We start from the raw sequence: 26,303 nt of genomic DNA, 5'->3' as shown, positions 1-26,303 counted from the left end.
GTAAATCTACTGGTAAGATTACTACAAACTGATTAAGATACAGGAGGAAGAGAAGTAAGGAGAGGGAAAAAAAAGGAAAGGGAAGAGTAGGGAGAAGGGACATCACGCTACTCATGAGAGGGCAACGGGGAAGCAGTAGGAGCTGTATCCGCTATAAAAGATTCAAAATCAGCAGAGAACCGGAAGTGTAACCATACGGTCCACGTAATAGTGTGGTCCTCACTCTTATCGGTATCCCACGCTAACATCCTTTCAATATGTTCGATCCTGTCCATTTCACATGCCCAATCAGCCAGAGAGGGGATCACAGGTTGATGCCACGCTATGGCAATAACTGAACGTGCAGCCGTCAGCAAATGGCGGATTAAGCTCTTCTTGATTTGTTTGTATGACCCCGGAATCATAGATTGGACTGTTAAGCGGGGTTAATTGAGATATTTGTCACCTACAAGTTTGTCATATAGCTTGAGAACCTTGTCCCAAAAAGGGGTGACACGTGGGCACGTACCCCAAATGTGTGTCATGTTCCCTGGGGCCTGCAAACATCTCCAACATACGTCAGAGACATTAGGATCAAACTTATGTAGAATAGTGGGGCAGCGGTACCACCTGGAGAAAATACAGTAATTCCGTTCTTGGGCATGAGATAAGATAGATAATTTAAAAGAGAGAACGCCAGTGTTTTGCCCCACTCCATATCCTCCGGAGACAAATTCATCTCCCTTGCCCATTTTGAGAGGAATGACAGTGAGTTTGGATAGGAGACCTGAATCAGTAACTGATATATCAGGGATAGCGAATGCTCTGGTCTGTCCGACTGGGAAATCAATGACTCAAAAGCTGTCTGTGGTCTAGTCATATCGCAGAAGTTTGGTATTTTGTGCGTAAAGTGTAATAATTGAGTGTGTTCAAGCCAAGCAATAGAAGGGTTGTGGCAGGAAGAGAGCATGTCTGGTAGGGGAATCGGTTGTCCAGCGCGAAGCGTATGACTCAACAGAGGAGCCTCTGATTTTTGCCACATAAGAAATTTAGATTTAGCACAAGTCGGAGGGAAAGAGTTGATATCAAATAATGGAGTCAAGAGGCTGGGTCTCGAGGATAATAAACCTTTGTGGAGGTAGTTGTCCCAAATTTGCAGCGTAGTGGAAGTCACAAGGGGCAATATTTCCGTAGGGGGTCTGTGTGTCGGGTTTGTCCATGGAAGGGATGTGAGGTCGGGAGATATTCGGTCATTTTCTAATGACATCCATAATTTAGTGGAGGAACCGTGGTACCAATCGATTATTCTGATCAACGATGCAGCGTGAAAGTACAGCCGTAGGTCAGGGAGGGCAACACCCCCTCTACTTTTAGGTAAAGTTAAAACGTTAAAGCCAATCCTGGACTTCCCATGTCGCCATATGAAGTCCCGAATAGCCCTGTTGATCGATTGGAAGAAGCAACGAGGAGGTGGGCTAGGAATTCCCTGAAAAACGTATAAAACTTTGGGTAGATTGTCCATTTTGACTGCATTTATTCGACCAAACCAGGAGATGGTCGGTTTATCATAAGATTCGAGGCACGTTCGCAGCGTTCTCATTAGGGGCATATAGTTTATATCTGTCAGGGTGGGTAGAGAGGTAGGGATTTGGATTCCAAGATACTTGACAGCTTTTTACTGCCATTTAAATTCAAATGAGGATTGAACCTGGGTTACTGTAGGTTTGGGTAGGGAGATGTTATGGGCCTCAGTTTTATCGTAATTTACTTTAAAGTTACTAGCCAGTCCAAACTCTGTGAATGCCTCGACAATGGCTGGTATAGATTTGTGGGGCTTAGTAACATATAATAAGAGGTCGTCCGCATATAGGGACAGTTTATATTGACAATGGCCAATAGATATACCCTGAATATTGGAGTCGTGCCGGACGGCCATGGCCAGATGTTCCATTGAGAGTATGTATAACTAGGGACAACCCTGGCGGGTTCCGTTACGAAGAGATATTCATCTTAAAAGTGATGACGTATATGTACGTGAGCCGGTCTTTTAGTGGTTAAGTGAGACAGGGCAACACAGCAGAGGAAAACATTGAGATGATGGTGCCTGGCATTCAACGTAATGGCTTATTTTAGTCTGTGCAGGGGAATTTTCATATTTTTTATTTACTCAACATTCATTTGGTGTACATTTTTGATTCAATAAAAAAATATTCGTCTTCATTGTGCAGAGTCTGACATACTTGTTTTTGTTTTAGAACTGAACATCAGATGAACCCTATCCAGGATCCAGGTAAAGGTACGGCAAAGAACTTATATGAACTTATATAAAGGGGTATTAAACCCAAATTCAAAAATGTAATATACAGGGCCAAATCCTCAAAAGAGATACGACGAAGTAACTGCTGTTACTCCGTCGTATCCCTGGTCCTAACTATGGAACTGATCCACAGAATCAGTTTCCCATAGTTAGGACGAAGATCCGACATGTGTAATTGAATTACACTGTCGGATCTTAGGATGCAGTACCGCATCCGCCGCTGGGGGCATTTTGCGTCGAAATGCCGCCTCGGGTATGCAAATTAGGACTTGCGGAGATCCACGAAGCTTTTCAGCTTCGTTTTTTCTCTGTAAGATTTATTTTGCAAACGCAAAATTAGGGCTGCTTTTACAAGGTGTAAACTGTTTACACCTTGTAAAAACAGACCTTTCTTGCTAGCGACGCGATTTTTTTTTAATTTTAAATTTTTTTTTGGCGCTGTATCTTTTTTTTTACCCGACGCAACTTTATTGTCCCGTCGCGATCCACAAAGCCCGACGTAACGTAATTTTGCGCTATGCACGTCGGGAAAATGACGTCACGAGCATGGGCAGTACGGCCGGGGCGGGAGCGCGCCTCATTTAAATGGGAATCGCCCCCTGGAGAAGAGGAACGCCTTGCGCCGGCCGGATTTAAGTTACACCGCTCAAAATTTCTAGGTAAGTGCTTTGTGGATCGGGCACTTAGGTAGAAATTTTGGGGCGGTGTAACTTAAATAGGAAAAATTACGTTGCGCCGCTTCTTTGTGGATTACCCCCTTAATCTTTATCTCAATGAAAACAAGAACAATTTCCAAAATTGTGACAAAACTGAGTTTTATAGAACACTTGTTTAGCTCATTACATGAAAGTAAGGTTAAAGCGGAGTTCCACCCAAAAGTGGAACTTCCGCTTTAAGCACTCCTCACCCCCTTACATGCCACATTTGGCATGTCATTTTTTGGGGGGGGAAGTGGGGGCTTCGGTAGGAGTGGGACTTCCTGTCCCACTTGCTACTCCCACCCAGGGACCGCCTAGACGACTCCTCCTCTCGCATTAGGCGGCCTCCCTTTAGGCAATCTCCTGGGACACGTGACAGGTCCCAGGAGATCGCCTGTCCATTCTGAGAGCGCAGCACAACTCGCGCATTCCCGGCCGTGAAGCCGAAAGCTGTCATGGACGGGTGCCCACACTGTGAATGGAGGCGGAGAGGGGGGGAGAGGAGCGGGCAGCCATGTCGCTGGACCGTGGAGCAGGTAAGTGTCTGTTTATTAAAAGCCAGCAGCTACACTTTTTGTAGCTGCTGACTTTTAATAAACAGTAAAAGGCTGGAACTCCACTTTAATAATATAACTTAATGAAAACACCCCACAACAAAAACTACTCGATCTAGTATTTTGTATGACCTCCATGATTTGTAAGGACAGCACCAAGTCTTCTAGGCATGGAATGAACAAGTTGGCAACATCTATCTTTTTCCATTCTTCAAGAACGACCTCTTTTATAGCCTGGATGCTGGACAGAGAGTGATGCCCAACTTGTCTCTTCGGAATTCCCCATAGGTGTTCTCCGGATTGGGATCAGATAGGGAGACATACTAGGCCACAGAATCATTTTCACCCTGTTTTTCTTCAGAAATGCAACAGTGGCCTTAGATGTGTGTTTTGGATCGTTGTCATGTTGGAAAAGTGCACGACGACCAAGGGCACGGAGTGATGGTAACATCTTCTCTTTCAATATAGAGCAGCACATATGTGAATTCATTATACCGTCAATGAAATGCAGCTCCCTGACACCAGCAGCATTCGTGCAGCCCACAGAAGGACACCAGCATGTGTCAGCGTAGGCACCATGCATCCCAGGAAAGAGAGCTAATCGGAATCTGGAAGCCCCCTTTAAGAAGGGGGCCAGCAGATCCTGCCCTCCATGAGAATGGCAAGGGCGGGGCCAACTGGTGATATAACCAAGTGACCCCGCCCCTTCTGACACCTAGAGACATCATGTGACGTCAGAGGGGGGTGGGGTCGCTGTCAAAGTGAAAAGGAGGCCTCCCAAGTAGTCGGAGCTTTTTTATTTTTTTCTATTTTTCGGGGCCGTCGGGTGGCTTGATTGATGATGGATGGAAATCGCGGGACACTTTTTTATTTTTTAATAAAGGAATTGTCAAAAACTGTCTCTTGTGGTTTTTGCTTTTTGACACTTTTTTTGGTAAATGGGTAGGGAGGGTACATCATCCACATGGGGGGCAGGATCTTGTTAAGGGGAGCCCCCCGCCCCAAAACACCCCCCCATGTTGAGGGCATGTGGCCTGGTATGCTGCTCTCTTGTCCCAAACTCTGTCCAGACCTGCCAGGCTGCATGCTTGTATAAGGGTCTGGTATCGATCTTGGGGGGGCACCAATATTTTTAATTAATTTTGGTGTGGCATTTTCCTTAAAATCCATACCAGATCTGAAGGGCCTGGTATGGACTGGAGGGGGGGGGGGGAACCCATGTCGTTTTTGTCATTGATTTTTCATATTTATTGCAGGGAGGCGGCAATACATTACTGCCGCAAGCACGTTTAAATAAAAAAAATCCCTACCACTAAATATAACACATTTAATGCATTTTCTTCCTATTTTGTAATCAAGTAAATATAAAATATAACATGAATATTTTGTATCATAATTTTCCTTCAGCAGATTTCCAAAAGCACACTTTTTTTTTTTTTTTTGCCACTTCAGACTTCACCACAGCAAGAGACTTGCTCATGATTTTATTCATAATTCCGTCTCTACATCTGGTTTAGCATCATTTGTGGTGTATTTCTTTTGCAAGTTTATATAATTTTTATTTTGTTTATTTGTTTATTTTTATCTGGGGGGGGGGGAGACGGGGGGGGGTCAGGGGAGTATCTTGAGCACCACCACGATTGAGGAGCCAAGGATGAAGGCGAAGAGTCTTCTACCAGCGGCTCCCAGGCCAAGAGTGGGCCAAGGTGGGGGAGGGAGGGAGGGGGGGTGGGTAGGTAGGGGGAGGGGCACACTTTTAAGGCTCTTCTTGGCTGTTTTGCTAGGGAAAAGAAAAGTATGTTTACAGTGGTCAGTAGCTCAAGTTGAAATTTTCTACACACAAGTAAACAAGTTAGAGCAGTGACTCATCTCTCTTGCCTTCCCTACCTGTGCATATGGTTCCTTACAGAGATGACAGGGCACAGGCTTTTTCTTCTCCAGGTGTGGCTGCTTTCTAAAAAAAATAAAAAATAAATAAAGGAACGTGACTTTGTATATTGTTTTAATGCATCTGGAATGTAGTTAGCTGATTTACACTAGAAGTTAAATCAGGCTTTATTATTTTTTATGTAGCGCCCTGCTATTTTCATAGCTGGTGCTGCCTTAAATTTAGAGGGTGGTCAGAGACTTAACTACCTCTGACTGTATTGTTTTACCAAATGTTGTGCCTCTGTTCCAGCCATGGCTGTACTGTGAGTGACCACTATTGCTGCCTGGGGTGCTTGTACCACCCCAGGCCAGTGTTGCCAACCTACCAGATTGAAATTTACTGGCATGATACCCAAAATTTACTGGCGCAGCCAACTTTTTACTGGCATTTCACAAAAGTTACTAAATTACATTTTTAGGTGCAAATTTCAGTATTTAGACTACAAACAAGTACGTTAGGCAAATAGCAATGTGATTTAAGGTAGATATTAAGGTAAAAAAAAAACATATTTTTGTTATTTTCGAAATAAGGGAAAATTATTTAGTCACATCACCCCCTGCCTCCATCCCCCTCTGCCACCACTACCCCCTCCCTTCACACCCCTCTGCGGTGCCACAATTGCCTCCTGTCTCCAATCTACCTCCAATCTCCCTCTGCCTCCAATCTCCCCCAGGCCCCCTGCCTCAAATCACCCCCTGCCTCCATCCCCCTCTGTGGTGCCACCAACAACCCCTGTCTCCATCCCCCACCCTCTGCGGTGCCACCACCCCCCTCTGTGGTGCCACCAACACCACCTGCCTCCAATCACCCCCTGCCACTAACACCCCATGCCTCCAATCTCCCCCTGCCTCCATCCCCCTCTGTGGTGCCACTGCAGCCACCATCACCCCCTGCCTCCAATCTCCATGCGCAGTTCCAAGCCGAACCGATCTCGGCTATTTTTACTGGCACATTCTCGCAACCACGGACATTTACGAATGGGGGAAAAAAGTGCACAATACCCGCTCTGGCTAGAGTGGCGACGAAAGCTACATTGCTGGAAGCAGGACTGTTTCCGACCAAAGTTATACACCTGAACCGACTACCCATTTCTCCTTTCTACCTCTTTAACTACTACAACTTTTATTATTTTACCCCGTTGGGTAATAAAGCATAGACAAAGAAACCTAAAGTGTGGACATTGAAGTTCTTTACAGCTCTCATCAAGTACCCTAGACAGCGAAGGAATAGAGGTAACATGTCACCCAAAACTAACCAGCAGCTCCCTCGGGGGTGGTGTGCTTAGGGCGACCACATTTCTAAACTACCATTCAGGGACACCCTCCCTTCCCAAAAATCAGCTTGTGCTGTAAGGAATCACAGCACAGTGATTGGACACAAGAGGCGGGATTTAAAAATGTCTCCAATCACAAGCAAGGGGCGGTGATTGTGCTCCTCCAGGCATTCCCGGCCAGGACAAGTACTGTCAGTGAGTAAAGAGGTGATGTGGCGGCCTTTTTTGGGGGACATTTGGCCGAGGGGGGTGGGTGTGGTTGTGTCAGTTTCATTCCGGGACACTGTATTGTCCTGGAATGAATGTGCCCGGGACAGACCTGCAAAATGCAGGACTGTCCCGGGCAATCCGGGACACGTGGTCACCCTAGGTGTGCTACATTTAGCTCTCAACAATACACCAATATATTATTTCACAATCTAAACCACAATAATAACTAAATACCTTTGCAATGTACTCTGAACATTTCTTTAAACTCTTCATTGATTTCCAGGTGATGGGTCAAGTAAAGAAACAGGATACTGTGAGGCAATCTCAAAGGTGAGCACCTGTAATGTTCTTATCAAAATATATGTTTATAAATTTTATATATATGTATCAGTGGCGGCTGGTGTTTTTTTTGGGGGGGGCACTAACACACCCCCCCACCACCACCCGCTGTCCTTATCTTAGATGCGGGCGGTGAGAGCGTGGCGGGCTCAGGTGTCTCTCTCCTCCTCCTGGCGCTAGGCGGCCAATAGGATTGCCAGACATTTTGGCCAATCGGAAAACAAGTTTCATACCTGCTTCCCGATTGGCCCGGGAGGAGGATCAGTGTTGCAACAGCAAATTTTTATTTGCTGTTTCAACACACCTGGGCGGGCCCCAGACGCAATGCTCTGCATCCTGAGTCTTGGGACACCTAACTTTACACACACATGAAGTAATATGATTTTTGAATTCTTATTTTCTCTTTTGTTCAGTTGCATCACTTACATGTAATGTACTTCCTGATGAAGCCATGATGTTAAAACATGTATAGACTATGGGCTAGATTTACATAGATCGGCGCATCTTTAGAGCGGCATAGCGCATCTCATATGCGCTATGCCGACGTAACATAGATATTCACAAAGCACTTGCTCTCTTTGTTGCGCCGGCGTAATGTAAATTGGCCGGCGTAAGCCCGCCTAATTCAAAGTAGGAAGTAAGTGGGCGTGATCTATTAAAATGAAGCGTGACCCCATGCTAAGAATCACGTCACATATACTCCCTAAGATGCAATGGCTCAATGCCTACGACGTGAACGTAACCTACGCCCAGCCCCATTCACGTACGACTTACGTAAACGACGTAAAATACGATGGCTGTTCCGTCATCCATACCTTTGCATGGCATGCGCCTCCTATATGGTGGAATAACTTTATGCCGGACGTACGCCTTACGTAAACGGCATAGATTACTGCGACGGGTGTAAGTACGTTCGTGAATCGGCGTATCTTGCTCATTTACATATTCGACGTGTAAAACAATGGAAGCGCCCCTTGCGGCCAGCGTAAATATGCGCCCAAGATACGACGGCGTAGGAGACTTACGTCGGTCGGATGGAGCCAAAATTCAGGCGTATCTTGTTTCAAGAATCAGGCGCAGAGATACGACGGCACATCCGTGCACTTACGCGGCGTATCAGAAGATACGTCGGGGGGAAGTGCTTTCTGAATCCGGCCCTATATGTAAAGGGATGTGTTTTCTAAACACACATGTAAACACTATCCTTACATCAATTTTTTATTGTTTTTAATGATTTTTAAGTGTAAATAAAATGTACTGTATTTTAACAGCTTTATGGTCTGTGACAATTGTGCACCTTGAAAACTGCATCTAAAATATGCTTATTGGTTATCTTTGATATTTAAGGGATGATGGTGCCAGTCAAATCTCTTCCCGTTCTCGTCCACAATATTTACATTATGGCATTTTTAGTATTGCACGACAAGCAGTTTTGTCACCCTAGGCTGTTCTTCTGATTTGGAAAACAAACACATCTCTCCCTCTTCTTCTATTCTCCATAGAGTGGATTTGTTTTGTAGTTCACAGAAGTTGTTTGAGATTCCAGACATTGGTGGCAGGTTCAACTGCTATTTTACTGTATTTGTGGAAAATATTACTTGGCCTGAAAAAAGAAAATGAATGCAGCCACCATACCTGTGGGCTCTCCTTTTATCCAGGTCATGATATATCTTATCTAGCTGCAGTTATATAATGCAGATGACACATCTAAGGACTGCTAAGGTGCAATTTGGCTCTTGGGTTTAGATTTAACACTTTAAGTGGTTATTTAAATGTAACTTAGGAATTTATATATTTCAGAAACCAGATGAGGTCCCGGTGGATGGCACTGATAATTTGGGAAGAACGGTGGAGGATGGAGAAGATGTAAGTACTGAGAGATAGATGGCATTGGGGGGAGTTCAGATGTTGTTTGATGAAAGTATGGCCACCTGCCATTATCCACAGGCAGCTTAACTCTTCAATAAGACACAGAATCCAACCAATTTTTACTTCAGATAACTGCAGCATAGAGGTAGTTTTACCAGTTCTTTGAAGTTTACAAAGACAATGACTTTCCCAAGCCGTGTCTATGAAGTTCTAACATCAACTGAGGACACATAGAAGAAACAGGGAGGGTCTAGCTAATAGGGACCTGAAGGGTCTGGTATGGATATTTGGGGGGAACACCACGTCATATTTTTTTAAAAAATTGGTGGAGTTCCCCTTAATATCCATACCTGAAGCGCCTGGTAATTGAATTTGGGGGGACCCCCACGCATTTTTTTTTCTCAATGCCTTTTTCTGTATTGCCGGGAGCCGGCAATTCATTATAGCCACGAGTGGTTTCAAATTACTTTTTTATTCTTCAGAAATGACACTTTGCGCAGGGACAGTTCTAAGCACGGGAAACATGCACTGCTTTACAGGCATACTATACACACCCCCCAGGAACGAAATTTAAAGGAATATTTCTCTTTTATTGTTTCACTTTAAGAATTATTAAAATCACTGCTCCTGAAAAAAATGGCCATTTAAAAAAAAAAAAATGCATTGATGTCCCCTGGGGCAGGACCCGGGTCCCCAAACACTTTTTATGACAATAACTTGCATATAAGCCTTTAAAATTAGCACTTTAGATTGTTCGCTGTTCGGGAAACAGGCAATGTTCGACTCGAACTCGAAGCTCATCCCTACTGACTAATACTAAACTAAGACGGAGATAGCAAATCACTTAAGTAAACAACTTCTAGTGGCCTAAAAACACCACTAGACACCCCCCCCCCTGTAACGGTCACCACCGTTTACGATATTCCCATTCCATCAGCCACGACAGCTTATCCGACAGTCCGACAGACATCAGACACGACCCAATCAATTCCATTCCCCAGAATAACGAGACCGACAAGCTCTGTTACTGGTTTCAAAATGTATGAATGAACGCTTTGGTTAGCTCTCTTATATACAGTACAGGCATGTTACAGTAATCGAGGGAACAAATGAACACTCCACCCACACATCACACAATAGGGGGGGGCTTCAATACACCTTCTCTTAGACAATGACATTCAGTTGAGTTAATTATTAGTCATTATCCAGACAGCCGGTCTCCGCATACAGCTTGACAAGTCACATTCCACATCACCACAGTAGCAGCCTTAGTTAGCATCTCACAATGGAATGTCTAGGAGCAGACGCAATTAACACCTCAAAAGCATGTGTCCCCCCATTGAATGAAAACACTCCATTTGGAGTCAGACTTTAACAACTTGTAATATTCCAAGATATCCTGCAGAACATTAATTATCAGTTATCAGTCACCCTATGCCCAAAAGGGGCACATGGTGACCCTAGACCCAAGAGTCATTAGTGACACTGGCACATGAGTACACCCCATCCTTCAAAAGTCTTTGGGTGTCACGGGTCATTCCGTGACACCCCCCTCTATCCATGCACCTGGCCCTCTGCTATACATGCAGGGCACCAGACGGTGAATGTTGTACTTTAAAAATTCAATTAGCATTTGAAAAATTAAATGTTCTTTAACAAATTTCTACTAGTGTATGGTCAGCTTTAGTAATGAAGATGTCTCAGGGATTTAGTTGGCTATTCCTGCTTCTGAACCCTATGACCATGGCCGGTTCCCGACTGCTGATCACTGCCAATGGGCAACAATATAAAACATTGCAATGTCAATGGCTCAATGCTTCAGATGGCTCCCAACACTACGCTTTGCTCCAATACATTGTAATATAATATATTTTACCTTCAAATTCCCCATAATCTATAAACTTAAAATGAATGAAGACCTACATCCATCTGTCCAGTCACCATTCACATATGGGGAGGTGATGGTATTTGTATTATTTTTGATGAGTTGTAAAGAATGTGTGTCGACTTAACTCAACTTTCCTCTTTCCGCAGAATAAATTGCTTTATGCCATACTGGATGAAAACAAACTGAATGATAAAAGTCGAGCTCAGCCAAAGCACACTGAGGAGGTTGTCTATGCGGACGTGGTCAATACAGCCCATAAATAGGGTTTTATTAAAGCCCAACTGAAATTTCAGTTCAAATCCACTAAATGGATTCCAGGTGCAACCAAAACTGTGCAAAGTCCGCCCCCCACCACCACCAAAGGCAGCATAGGGTGTGTACTGTTCATATGCTGCAGCGGAGATGCTTTGCATGGTGCCTTGGCAAAGACTATCCTCGCTGTTGTGTTCAGCCGACAGTACCACAAGAACAAGACCCATTCATCCAACAAGGCGCCCCAAGACTTCCCCCATTCAACCAAATGGGGCGCCCCGCAACCACAAGGCATGCCCATTCATCTGAATAGGCTGCTCACAACAAGACCATTCAAATGATGGGGGGGGCGCGTTAAACTGAATGGGGCAACTGGCAACCCCAATGCAGTCAATTCAACTGAATGGGGGTGCAGGGTTTTAGGGGTTAAAACAGAAGGTGAATGCCTCTTCATTGCCTATACAATGCCCTCTTAAGAGTGATCCGAACATGCAATATTCTTTACTTTTTGCTATAATAAATATCCCCAAAAATATATACCGTATTTATCGGCCTATTGCGCGCCCGGCGGTGTCTTGCCCGTCGTCCATCGCGTCCTGCCCGTTGTCCATCGCGTCCATTGGCAGCCTCGTCCGGTCCGGCGTCCTTCTGCGGCCATCGTGGTGCCCTCCCCGCTCGATCCCCACTTCCCGCGCTGAGTTTGAACCACTGCCGGCATATACCGAGCACAGCACACTCGGGTATAGTCGGGCAGGCTCGGCTCCTCTCGCGTAAAGGACGTACAGGACGCACAGGACGTGACCGCGAGAGGAGCCGAGCCTGCCCGACTACACCCGAGTGTACTGCGCTCGGTATATGCCGGCGCAGTGGTTCAAACTCAGCGCGGGAAGCGGGTATCGGCGTATATCGCGCACCCATGATTTTGCCCTGATTTTCAGGGCAAAAAAGTGCGCGGTATACGCCGATAAATACGGTATACATTTTTTTTCCCCCTCAGTTTAGGCCGATACGTATTCTTCTATATATTTTCGGTAAAAAAATTGCAATAAGCGTTTATTGATTGGTTTGTACAAAAGTTATAGCGTCTACAAAATGGGGGATAGATTTATGGCATTTTTTTTTTTTTATTGGTAATGACGGCAATCTGCGATTTTTATCGGGCCTGTGAAATTATGGTGGACACATCGGACACTTTTGACACCATTGTCATTTATACAGCGATCAGTGCTATAAGCCACTGATTACTGTATAAATGACACTGGCAGGGAAGTGGTTAAACACTAGTGGGCGGTTAAGTGTGTCCTAGGGAGTGATTCTAACTGTGGGGGACCCAGCTCTCTCACTATTTCCCCCAGCTCTCTCACTAATCCCCCCAGCTCTCTCACTAATCCCCCCCAACTCTCTCACTAATCCCCCCCCCCCCCGGCTCTCTCACCGATCCCCCCCCCCCCCCGGCTCTCTCACCGATCCCCCCCAGCTCTCTCACAAATCTCCCTTCCCAGCTCTCTCTCAACCCCCCATGGCTCTCTCACAAATCTCCCCCCGCTCTCACAAATCTCCCCCCTAGCTCTCTCAAATCCCCTTAGCTCTCTCACAAATCCCATCCCCAGCTCTCTCACAAATCCCACCCCCAGATCTCTCACAAATCTCCCCCCGGCTCTCTCACAAATCTCCCCCCAGCTCTCTCACAAATCTCCCCCCAGCTCTCTCTCAAATCCCCCCAGCTCTCTCTCAAATCCCCCCAGCTCTCTCACAAATCCCACCTAGCTCTCTCACAAATTCCACCCAGCCCTCTCACAAATCCCCCAGCTTTCTCACAAATCCCACCCCCCAGCTCTCTCACAAATCCCCCCAGCTCTCTCACAAACCCCCCCCAGCTCTCTCACAAATCTCCCCCCCAGCTCTCTCACAAATCTCCCCCCCAGCTCTCTCACAAATCTCCCCCCAGCTCTCTCTCAAATCCCCCCACCTCTCTCTCAAATCCCCCCACCTCTCTCCCAAATCCCACCCAGCTCTCTCACAAATCCGACCCCCCAGCTCTCTCACAAATCCCCCCAGCTCTTACACAAATCTCCCCCCGGATCTCTCACAAATCCCCCCAGCTCTCTCACAAATCCCCCTCCCAGCTCTCTCACAAACTCCCCCAGCTGTCTCACAAATCCTTCCTTCCAGCTCTCTCACAAACCTCCCCCCACCCCAGCTCTCTCACAAACCTCCCCTCACCCCAGCTCTCTCACAAATCACCCCACCCAAGCTCTCTCACAAATGCCCCCCCACCCCAGCTCTCTTACAAATCCCCCCCACCCCAGCTCTCTCACCCCCCCCAGCTCTCTCACCCCCCCCAGCTCTCTCACAATTGCTGTTTTTTTTTCCAGCACAATGCAGTTGAGGTCTGACTGTCGGGACTGTAGCACAGAGCCGAGGAGACGTTTCACTGCACTTTACTCGGCTCCATGCTACAGTCCCGACAATTCAGAGAAAGAAGGTGCCTTGGACTGGAACAAAAGCAATGTGGGCGGTTGCGGCGCGGGGATACCAACCAGCAAAGGTGGGTCATATGCCCTGGATGCCTGGCGCTCACAATAAAGCTGTCTCTCAAAATGATTTCATGATGGGGCTGCAGGATTCCTTACCAGGGGAGCCGCTGAGACCTAGGCAAAAAGCAGGAGCGGAAGGCAGAGGGCGGAGCTGGCCTGAAAATTGTGCGATCGGTGCCTGCATTGAAGAGGGGGAGAGCAGAGATTGCCAGCAAGCGATATCCCCCCAGCATCCACAGGGCGCCTCTTCTCCTCCCTTAGCAGCATTCTGTCTGCTTCTGCCTGCTCCACTCGCCCTACCTAAATATCCACTTGCCAAATGCGAGCAGGCGAGTGGAATTTTTGAGGGATGCAGTATGTAATATATTTTGTTTGTATGTATAAAAAAGAAGTTTAACCACTTGAAGACTATTTGTTTACATTTAAAGCGGAGGTCTACCCAAAGGCCCTTTTCATATTGAGGTGTTTTTCATGCGGTACAGCGCTAAAAATTGCGCTGCTATACCGCATGAAAAATCATGCCCTGTAGTGTTCAATGTGAAAGCCCGAAGGCTTTTACACTGAAGCGGTGCGCTAGCAGGAGCGCTCCAAAAGTCCTGCTAGCCGCATCTTTACTGCGGTATAGGAGCGGTGTGTTCACACCTATACCGCGCCTTCCCATTAAAATCAATGGGAAACCGCGGTAATACCGCCCGCTAGCGGGGGTTAAAACCTCACCGCTAGCGCCCGAATATCGCTGTAAATACGACGGTATAGCGGCGCTACAAATAGCACGGCTATACCGTCAATAATAATAATTTGTTATACTTACCAGAAATGGCTGTTACTAGGCAGATCGTCCCAATCTGGCACTTCCTCGTCCGCAGTGATGTACTGTGAAATGGAGGCGCGCTGCCTTCTGCCTTGTGTTTAGAGTTACAAAGGAGGTTCTAGCATTAGAATTTTTGCTTTTGCTATAATTTTTGCGGCGATACCTCACATAAGTGGTGCAATACACCCTTTACAGGCATGGGCTACCTACTTTTGTGTTCTCCTCTGTGTGCGAGCACAAGGGGATGAGGGCGTTTTACAAATTTTTATAATTATTTATTTTATATATAAAAATACACTTTACACTTTTATTGCTGCCACAAGAAATGTAAACTTCTCTTGTGATAGCAATAAAGTATGACGGGTCTTCTTTATGGAGACATCAGGGGCCAGATTCACGTAGGAAGGCGCATCTTTGTGAGGGCGTAGCGTATCCTATTTACGCTACGCCGCTGCAACTTAGACAGGCAAGTGCAGTATTCACAAAGAACTTGTGCCCTAAGTTACGGCGGCGTATCGTAAATGGGCCGGCGTAAGCCCGCCTAATTCAAAGTAGGCTGGTAGGGGGCATGTTGTATGGTAATGAATCGTGACCCCACGTAAATGACACGCCTTACGAACGGCGCATGCGCACGCATGCTCAGTATTACGTCAAATTTTCTCCCTAAATTACGCTGGCTTAATGCTTAGTCGACGTGAACGGAATCTACGCCCATCCCCATTCACGTACGACTTGCGTAAAATACGACACTGTTCCGACGTTTCCGACGTCCATACCTTAAAAAGACTTACCCCTGCTTTATGAGGGGTAAAGTTACGCCGGTTGTACGCCTTACGTAAACAGCGTTACGTAAGTGCAAGTACGTTCGTGAATCGGCGTATCTAGCTCATTTGCATATTCAACGCGGAAATATACGGAAGCGCCCCTAGAGGCCAGCGTAAATATGCACCCCAAGATACGACGGCATAGGAGACTTACGTCAGTCGTATCTTGGCCAAATTCAAGCACAACTGATTCTATGAATCAGTCGCATAGATACGACTTTCGGACTTACGACGGCGTACATGGAGATACGCCGTCGTAAGTCCTTTGTGAATCTGGGCCCTGGAGTCTATAAGACCTCCTATACCCTTGAAAGCATGAAATCATTTTCACTAACCGGAAGTGACAAAATGTCTCCTAGACCATAGAGATGATCATGGACATTCCAGTCCTCGATCACCTCTATGGCTATTACTGTAGCCGTAACCACTGGATCGGGTCCCGGGCTCCCCGGTGAGATGGGTCAGCCCAGGAAACAGGAAATTTTCACCAGAAAGTTGGAGGAGTGGGAGGAAGACCCCTCCCACTGCTAAAAGTGATCCAGTGGCTAATCAGCCGCTCGTATTGCTTTTAGCAGAGAGAGAATCGCCAGCTGAAAATTTTTAATTATGACCGTCAACTGTAGCCATGGTCCTGGTATAACAGCTTGAACACAATGACGTACATGTATGTGATTGTGTGTCAAGATTTTTTAATGAAAAGGACGCCAATTTTGTTTGGGAGCCACGTCGCACGACCGTGCAATTGTCAGTTAAAGCGACGCAGTGCCGAATCGCAAAAACTGTCCGGGTCCTTTAGCTACCTAAAGGTACGGGTCTTAAGTGGTTAAGTGGTTAAGTGGTTAAGAAACAATATTGATACATTCCACATCTGACATCAGTCCATATGGACTTTTTCCATCTCTTCTAAATCGTTCCTTATCCTTCCCTTTCTTTACAAATCCCCCCCCTCTTTTTTTTTCTTCCCTCTTTTTTCCTCTATATTTTTTATTTTTAAATCTTTTTATATTATTTAATTTGCTTACTTAATCTAAACTTTTTACCCACCTTCATGTGACCCAGTTTGGATACTTCTTGTTTGAAAAACGTGTACTTAGTCTGGAATCTCACCCTTTTTTTATTTTTTTATTTCTATTATTTGATAAGTTCCTTATATATTCCTATCATAAGTTCATTACCTCCTTATTATTATTTTACATGCTTTACAGCGTCAACATTTTTTGTATATCATAATTTCAAAAACTCTGCTATGCATTTATTTTTCTTTGCTTTTTTTTTAAATGTAATAAAAATGATTGTACCATAATTATTTTTTAAAAATATAATAAGATAAAAATAAAACAAAATAAAGCCCATCCCCCTGTGCTCATGTGCAGACAAATACATAGATTGAACTCACATAGGTAAATGATGTTTGTATAACACAAACGTTATAGCGAGATCGATAGCTCTAGACGTCCTTTGTAACTCTAAACTGGTGACCTGTAAACATTTTTAAAGTGTCACCTATGGGGATTTTTAACCACTTCACTACTGGCCCATAGTCATTTGACGTCCACAGAGGGGATCTCCCATCCTGGGTGGACGTCATATGACGTCCTGGGCTTTGTGCAGTGATATCTGAATGATGCCTGCAGCTAGAGGCATCATTTAAATATCATTCTTTCACGCCGGCGATTCTGTGCACCATAAGAATGATCATAGGTGGTTCCACAGCTTGATCGTTCTTATAGGCGGCGGGAGGGGACATCCCCCCTCCCGCCGCCATCCCGTGCTTCTCCGGGCTCTCCCGTGCCATTGGGGGCCCGAAGAAATAATCGTCCGGCGCAGGCTAGGAAGCATAGAGTCATCTTTATGACCGTCAGAGGACCGGGCGCGATGTGATGATGTCGCACCCAGGAACCCGGAAGTAAACAAAGCTGCGATTGCGCCTAGTAAGCATGAGATCTGTGAATTTTTTTTCACAATCTTATGCTTTCCAGCCTGGAGGAGAAATGGTCTTATTGACCCCACATCTCTCCAAAAAGAGGACCTGTCACACACATTTCCTATTACAAGGGATGTTTACATTCCTTGTAATAGGAATAAAAGTGAAAAAATTAAAAATAAAAAAAAAAGTGTGAATAAAGAAATAAGTAAAATAATAATAATAAAAAAAAATTAAAACGTCCCTGTCTCCGGTAGCTTGCATGCAGAAACGTACGCACACGTAAGTCCCGCCCACATATGTAAACGCCGGTCAAACCACATATGTGAGGTATCGCCGCCTGCATTAGAGTGCCAGCAACAATTCTAGCACTAGACCTCCTCTGTAAATCTAAAATGGTAACCTGTAAAAATGTTCAAGATTTTTAAGTACCAAAGTGCGCAATTTTAAAGCGTGACATGTTAGGTATCTATTTACTCTGCGTAACAAAATCTTTCATATTTAAAAAAAAAATTGGGCTAACTTTACGGTTTTGTTATTTTTTAATTCACGAAACCATATTTTTTTCCCCAAAAAAAGGCGTTTGAAAAATTATTGCGCAGATACCATGCAAGATAAAACGTTGCAATGACCGTCGTTTTATTCCCTAGGGTGTCTGCTAAAAAAACATATATAATGTTTGGGGGTTCTGAGTAATTTTCTAGCAAAAGAATGATGATTTGTACATGTAGGAGAGAAGTGCCAGAATAGGCCCGGTAATGAGGTGGGTATAAAAGCCTGGTATTGAAGGGGTTAAAGAGGAAATGCAGTCTACTCACATAAGTTGTAATAAAAACATCTTTGCCATTCTGAGGCTTCCCTCCAACCACTTTGCATATTATTACTATATATATACTGTGATTTTGCAATTGCCAAATATCCTGCAGAAATCTCCCTCCACTGAGTCTGGCTGCAGCCATTTTAACTGTGGGCAGCTGAAACTGCTGCCTGTTTACTTCCTGGATTTACACAGACACACACAGAGGCACACCTCCAGCTTTGCAGCTCTCATTGGCCCTATTCTGACTCATCCCCCCTCCCTTTGTGGCAAACTCTCACGAGTGAGAAAGAGAGAGCTGTACGTGATGTCATAAGCCTAGGCTTTTTACCGGACAAGAAACAGGAAGTGGGCAGTAGATGATATTTATTTGCAGAAAAAAAAAGTTTTACTATCCAAAGTTAAAACAACAAAAGCAGAAGTTTTAATAGATAGAAAGATGAAAAAACGACTGAAGTTCCACTTTAAGTATCGTGGTTTGTCACTTTTCCACAAGCGTGCGCAATTTTACAGTGTGACATGTTAGGTATTTATTTACTCAACGTAACATTAATTTTATATGTTACCAAAAAATTGGGTTATATATTGTGGGTTTTTTTTCATTAAAATGAATTAAAGTGTATTTTTTCCCAAAATTATTGTGTTTGAAAACACATAAAAAATTGTAACTATGGCCTCTGCTAAGAAATTATCTAATGTTTGGAAAGTAATTTTCTAGTAAAAAAACCCCACAGATTTTAACATGTAGGAGAGAAGTGCCAGACTAGACCTGGTCTTCAAGTGGTTGATGAATTGTGATGTTATTTTATATTCTGCGCAATGTTCTATGCCTATGTAATATGCAAAACTACAATAAAGAAACTATTTAAAAAAAAAATGCAATTATTTCTATGTGTTTACCAATGCTTTAGTGGCACGCGGTCTCCAGTGCATCTGTAGATGCAGCCCGCCATTTCCACCGGAAGGCATATGTAGAAGTGCAAAGTGGTCAGCTGCATGTGTGAGATGAAAGCAGATTAGGCTTCCGCTCTAAAGTGGTTGTAAACCCTTTATAACCGCTCTAACCTACAGGTAAGCCTAGATTAAAGCTTACCTGTAGGTTACAAGAAGTATCTCCCATACCTGCATGGTAGGGTGACCACATGTCCCGGATTGCCCGGAACCAGGGCCGCCATTAGGGGGGTACAGGCAGTATACCTGTAAGGGGCCCAGATGGCAATGCCCTTTAAAAAAAATAATAATAATATATATATATTTTTTTAGGGGTCCGGTGGTCCCCAGGGGCCCGGAGGCCCACAGGGCCACAGATGGCTGTGCTGTTCTCCTTATAGTTATTTGTACATTGCATTCTTAATTTTTATTTCTCCATGTTTGTTTTCATGCATTTCTTTCACTGCTGCCATCTGCTGGCCAGAATTTGCATGCCACACACGTCTCTGTTTTGGTTAGTAAAGTTTTTTGTATTCGGAGGCGTGGACTCTTGCTGGGCAGGTCTCTTTACTGGGGGCAGCCATTTCAGTTTGCTCCTCATGGCTGTGTGACTAGACACTCCACATTTTTGGGCTCGAGAAGGCATCAGTTTTTGACCACGCAGAAGTCACGCAGAAGTCAGCAGTAGTTAGCAGCAGCTCAGCAGCCACAGCAGCTAGCCTCAGGACATATTCTAACAAGTCAGCATTGATACCACTACTACAGAACAGTATTGTATCACCGTTTGTTGTCTTATCTGGATTGAATAAACCCACGCTGATTTCATCTTCATGTCTGAGTCTGGATCCATCTAACCTGAACATCTGCCAGTCCTGTCTGCCCCACTGCTTGGATACGAAGGTAAGAAGTCACACAGCTATTATCAGTTATACCTTCATTCGCCTTCATGTGGGAACAGAACAGTCAAAAACTGCCTTAATGTCCACACCCCAGTCACAGATTCCCTCAGAGTTACCACACTAAGGAATCTCCCTCATAACAGGCCCATCTGCAGCGAATCTGCCCGGCTACAGTGCATGTTCCACAAGTCTCAGGGCAAGCACCGCATGTCCACAGTATCTTTACTGTTGCCTGAAAGCCCTCCACAACTCATCAAGCTGTTTTATATAACCCATATCAACCTTTGCTCGCATAGCAGAACTGTTAACGCACACGGGGTCCCTCTCTAACCTAAACCCCCGCAAATCACTTAAAACACCTGAGGAACCTTGCCAGAGTGCCCCAGCCAAGGCGCACTGCAATTTTCAGCCCCCAATGCAAAAGTTTATTTTCTTAAAGAGACAGCGCACCTTAAATCAAAATGGACAAAAAGGACCTTGCACAGTTCCCCAGTGATGAAACAGAGCTAATGCAGCCTGATACTGATCACCAAGAAGTACAGGAAGCAGAACCCACACTTCCAGCAGACCAAGTCGTGCGACCAAGACGCTCCCTCAAACCGACAATAAAGGTCAGGGAAAACTATCAAACCACAAAAGATGAGCTATGCGATAACCTGGAAGAGCTATGGGAGCGAGTTTCCTCCCTCATGTCAGGACTTAAATCCTCTGGTGATACCTCAAGCTTACAAGTTGGCATCAGGCGGCTGAACACAGCTCATGAAGGATACAAGAGACTGTTCACAAGGTATATAACCTTTCTAAAAAACGTTAATAATAATGAAGCCCTTTCAGAACTGAGCAAGGCAGAATCTATAGACATTCAAAGAGACACCATGGTGCTGCTTGCTAAAGATAAAGCGGAACTCCGCATCTCCCATTTGCAAGAAACTAGATCACACAGATCAAATTCATCCAAACATTCCTCTCGGTCATACAGATCATCGTGCTCAAGAAGCTCAACCCTAAGCGACAGACTACTAGAGGCCCGCATAAATGCAGAGCAATCCAAAGCCAGACCTTCCTTCACTGAAAAAGAAGCTCTGGCAAAGGCAGAAGCAGAGGCCAAGAGGGCAGACGCAGAAGCAGAGGCTCGAATAAAGATTCTTGAATCAGAGATGGAAGAGGAAGTTGCATTAGCTAAAGTAAGACTACTTGAGCAAGCATTAAGCCAAGGTCTTGATCCAGTCTGCTCGCTACCACAGGACGTAGAAGATTCAGCTTACCGCACCAGCGACTATGTGCTGAAACAATTATCTGCATCACCCCCAGTATGCAGTACCGTCCAAGCTGAAACCTCAAAGTCATCTCCACCTACAGTGCCAGTGTCACTTACAGCACCCGAGAAATCTGATGGTGTTCACCCAGATGTGCCTTCTCAAGGACAGTTATTACAAAACTACAAAAAGGGCCATCAGGCGTTTCCTGGCCTACCTCCACAGCTCAAGCAGCAGTCCTCACGATCTACAGAGACTAGATCACAGCTCAACCCTGCAGCAGCATCATTCTACCTGGATGCATCTCACCCTTTCACGCCGCAAAGCCTACACGCCCCGGCGGCACCACAGGTTGTCGTGGCAACAAGCAGTGAGAAATCAGATATGTCTGAGTTGGCCAGGATTATGGCGAGCAGAGAGCTAATTAACACAAGTCTCTCAAAATTTGATGACCGTGCAGAGAGCTACAGAGCTTGGAAGGCAACTTTCAAGGCCACCATTGCCAACCTCAAACTAGACGCAGAGAAGGAGCTCAACCTCCTGATCACATGGCTGGGCCCAAGCTCCACAAATCACATCAAGAGCCTCAGAACTGTCTATGTGGGACAAGCAGAAGCAGGTCTCGCTGCTGCCTGGCAGAGACTCGAACGTACCTTTGGCAGTGCAAAAGCTATAGAGAAGGCCCTATTTAAGAGATTGCAGAACATTCCAAAGATCAATCTTAAGGACGTCCATAAGCTTCAGGATTTGAGTGACCTGCTCATGGAACTAGAGCTTGCCAAAAGAGACCCTCGTCTGACCGGGCTATGCTACCTGGATACAGCCCATGGAGTGAACACAATTGTCGTGAAACTACCATACAGTCTGCAAGAAAAGTGGGCGGCATCAGTCTCAAGGTACAAAAGGGGGCATGACGTCACCTTTCCCCCATTTATTCATTTCTGCAGATTCATTGATGAACAGTCCCAGATGAGGAATGACCCCAGCCTCGATTTCCTGGAGTTCAACACTACAGCTCCAGCGACACCATCACCAAGGTATGAAAGTGTCATGCATAAACACAGAGACTTTAAGAGCAGCGTGAGTGTTAGAAAGACTAACCTACCATCTTCTGCAGCACCCACGGGTAAACAGTACAATACCTCATCAGGAGACAAGTCCTTCAATCGTGAATGTCCCATTCATAAAAAACCACACTCACTGAACAAATGCAGAGGGTTTAGATTCAAACCCATACAGGAGCGCAAGAAAGTCCTCAGCGAGCTTGGGGTATGTTTCAGATGCTGCGCTTCATTGGAGCACATGGCTAAGGACTGTAAATCCATCGTCAAGTGTGAGGAGTGTCATAGTGAAAGACATGCCTCAGCTATGCACCCAGTTCCACTGCCCAGAGACTCACCAGCTGCCGTCACCACCAGTCCCGCTCCAAGTCATGGCGGGGAGCCCCAGAACCACGCTAACGCAGCCGCCGCTGTTTCCTGCTCATGTTTGGAAGTATGTGGCGAGGGCCAGGGTGAGAAATGTTGTGCCCGAATATGCCTAATCAAGGTCTATCCAGAGGGACTACCAGAAAAGGCAGTAAAAATGTATGCCATCATCGATGACCAAAGCAACCGGTCCCTAGTAGGACCTAAATTCTTTGAAGCCTTTGGGATAAAGGGACCATCAGAACCCTACATCTTAAACACCTGCTCAGGCCGCATAGAGACTAGCGGCAGGAGGGCGCAAGGATTCATTGCTTCCCCCATCAGTGGGAATACAGAAATACCCCTACCAACACTGATTGAATGCGATCAAATACCCAACCATAGGGATGAGATTCCTACCCCAGAAGCTGCGTTTCACCAACCGCACCTAAGGCACCTAGCCAACGTTATCCCACCTATGGACAACAATGCTGAGATTCTACTCCTGCTTGGCAGAGACAATCTAAGGGTGCACAAGGTGCGCCAACAGTGTAATGGTCCTGACTACGCGCCATTTGCCCAGAGGCTGGACCTGGGATGGGTAGTCATAGGAAATGTATGCCTGGATCAACCAGAAATCGACTCCTTCAAAGCGTACGTACGCGGAGATGGACGCACAACTTGCATTAAGCCGTGTCCTCATCACTATGAAGTGAAGGAGAAGTCTCCAGACCTCGTACAACCACCTGACATAATTTCTCCCCTCTTTGCTGACGACTCGGGGAGATCAGTCTTCCACACAACCAAGGATGACAATAAGGTAGCCTTATCAGTAGAAGACAGAGAGTTCTTTAAAGACGAAACCAATCACTGGGTTTCTCCATTACCCTACGGAACCACCAGGGTAAGACTCCCGGACAATCAGGAGCAAGCGCCATCCAGATCTAACTCTCTTCAGCGCACCATGGACAGCAAGCCTGAGACGAGAGAACACATTGTCATACTATCTGAACTTAATCCAGCAGATCACGCCACCAGGCCTACGTCTGTGGGTTCCTTTGCTAAATCTACTTGGCTTACAGGCCCAGAGTTTCTGCTAGGACGGGCAGACATATGTGAACAGGAAGTTTACAGCATCCAGGATCCGGATAATGATCCAGAAATCCGCGCCGAAGTTAGCGCATTAGTCACTGAAACAAAGCAGACCTCCAGGCTTGACTGTCATCGTTTTGAACATTTCTCCAGTTGGATGAGACTTGTCAGAACCATTGCAAGGTTAGTGCACATCGCCAGATGTTATCACAATACTCAGGAAGATAAAGATTGTCATGGTTGGCACGTCTGCCATAAACCATTCTCTGCTGAGGACATTTCTCATAGCGAGTCTCTCATAATACGTCATGTCCAGCAGCAGGAATTTAACGTAGAATGGAAGTGCTTGAACAACAGATAGCAGATTCCTATAAAAAGTCCCCTTGCAAACTTAAACCCAATTATGGACAGTTTTGGCCTGCTCAGAGTCGGTGGTCGTTTGAATCAAGCCCACCTAGGAGTTGCGGAGCAAAATCCTGTCACTATTCCCAGCAAACATCATATCACCACGTTGCTGATCCGACATTACCACAAAAAGACTGAACACCAGGGCAGACAAATCACTGAGGGCAAGTTAAGGTCTGCGGGTCTTTGGATTATAGGTATGAAGAAACGTGTAGCCCAACTACTGCATGACTGTGTGCACTGTCATAAAGCCAGAGGAAAACAGCTACACCAACAAATGGCCGACTTGCCCGCGGATAGACTATGCACAGAGCCGCCCTTCACCTACACTGGCCTAGACGTCTTTGGACCATGGATGGTGTCCGCACGTAGAACCCGTGGTGGTCACGCAAACAGTAAACGCTGGGCCGTGCTATTTACTTGCATGAGTGTGCGAGCCGTTCATATAGAGGTGATAGAATCTATGGACACATCCAGCCTCATTAATGCCTTAAGACGGTTCTTCGCCATCAGAGGACCAGTGAAACAGTTGAGGTCAGACCAGGGAAGTAACTTCATCGGCGCCTGTAGAGAACTGAACATCGACACTAAGCCTATCCAAGATCAATTGGCAGAGAAAGGTTGCACCTGGATTTTTAATCCTCCTCATAGTTCCCACATGGGGGGGTTCCTGGGAGAGAATGATCGGGATCTCACGCAACATCTTAAATTCTATGTTGATGGATGTAAACTCTTCAAGACTTACACACGAGACTCTCGTCACTCTTCTCGCTAAAGTTTCAGCTATCATCAATTCAAGACCCCTTGTGCCAGTATCTATGGATCCTGAAACACCAGCCATACTGTCTCCGGCTATTCTACTTACCCAAAAAACGGACAATATGCTCACGCCTAGTGGAGAATTTACCCATGGGAATATCTACCAAAAACACTGGAAACGTGTACAACACCTGGCAGATTACTTCTGGAACAGATGGCGTAAAGAGTATCTCAATATTCTTCAAGTAAGGAGGAAATGGCAACATCAAAAACCAAACTTGAAAGAAGGAGACCTCGTATTGATGAAGGAGCAACAAACCGAAAGGATCACCTGGCCTATGGGACTAATTACAAAGGTTCTTCCTAGCAAGGATGGCAAGGTCCGAAAGGTGGAGCTGAAGATCTTCAGGAAGGGTGAGCTTAAAACTTTTGCAAGGCCGATTAACAAACTCATTCTAATATTACCCATCGAACGTTCCTGAAGGATGAAAAAGGACTGAACTCGAACTGCACAGTTTTACCCGCTATGGGTCAGCCAACCCACTATGTCATGTTTATTGCATTTCACATGTTCTTTGTTACAGGTTGTATTATATTTTTATGGACATTCGTCATAGTGAAATCTCCTTACGTAAATTTCAGACGGGGAGTGTGCTGTTCTCCTTATAGTTATTTGTACATTGCATTCTTAATTTTTATTTCTCCATGTTTGTTTTCATGCATTTCTTTCACTGCTGCCATCTGCTGGCCAGAATTTGCATGCCACACACGTCTCTGTTTTGGTTAGTAAAGTTTTTTGTATTCGGAGGCGTGGACTCTTGCTGGGCAGGTCTCTTCACTGGGGGCAGCCATTTCAGTTTGCTCCTCATGGCTGTGTGACTAGACACTCCACATTTTTGGGCTCGAGAAGGCATCAGTTTTTGACCACGCAGAAGTCACACAGAAGTCAGCAGTAGTTAGCAGCAGCTCAGCAGCAGCTCAGCAGCCACAGCAGCTAGCAGGACATATTCTAACAAGTCAGCATTGATACCACTACTACAGAACAGTATTGTATCACCGTTTGTTGTCTTATCTGGATTGAATAAACCCACGCTGATTTCATCTTCATGTCTGAGTCTGGATCCATCTAACCTGAACATCTGCCGGTCCTGTCTGCCCCACTGCTTGGATACGAAGGTAAGAAGTCACACAGCTATTATCAGTTATACCTTCATTCGTCTTCATGTGGGAACAGAACAATGGCAACCAGGGAACACAAGCCCGCATATTTTACGTAGTTTACGTAGGACGTGAATATGACTAGGCGTAGGTTACGTTCACGCCATAGGCAGTGA

General features: G+C 45.5%; 1 protein-coding gene across 1 annotated transcript in view; it reads left to right on the top strand.

Annotated features, from left to right (window-relative positions):
* Positions 1-11,841, top strand: part of LOC120933541 — a 39,958-nt gene extending 28,117 nt beyond the window's left edge. Inside the window, exons 7-10 of the mRNA XM_040346800.1 lie at positions 2,235-2,275; positions 7,245-7,291; positions 9,101-9,166; positions 11,204-11,841. Coding sequence (XP_040202734.1) covers positions 2,235-2,275; positions 7,245-7,291; positions 9,101-9,166; positions 11,204-11,320 — 271 coding nt within the window. The 3' untranslated portion in view covers positions 11,321-11,841. The remainder of the gene's footprint in view (positions 1-2,234; positions 2,276-7,244; positions 7,292-9,100; positions 9,167-11,203) is intronic.
* The last annotated feature ends 14,462 nt before the right edge of the window (positions 11,842-26,303 follow it).

Source organism: Rana temporaria, chromosome 3 (assembly GCF_905171775.1).
Source record: "Rana temporaria chromosome 3, aRanTem1.1, whole genome shotgun sequence".
NCBI classification, from domain to species: Eukaryota; Metazoa; Chordata; class Amphibia; order Anura; family Ranidae; genus Rana; species Rana temporaria.
The sequence above is the reverse complement of the archived record's forward strand: the minus strand, read 5'-3'. Positions and strand labels throughout refer to the sequence as shown.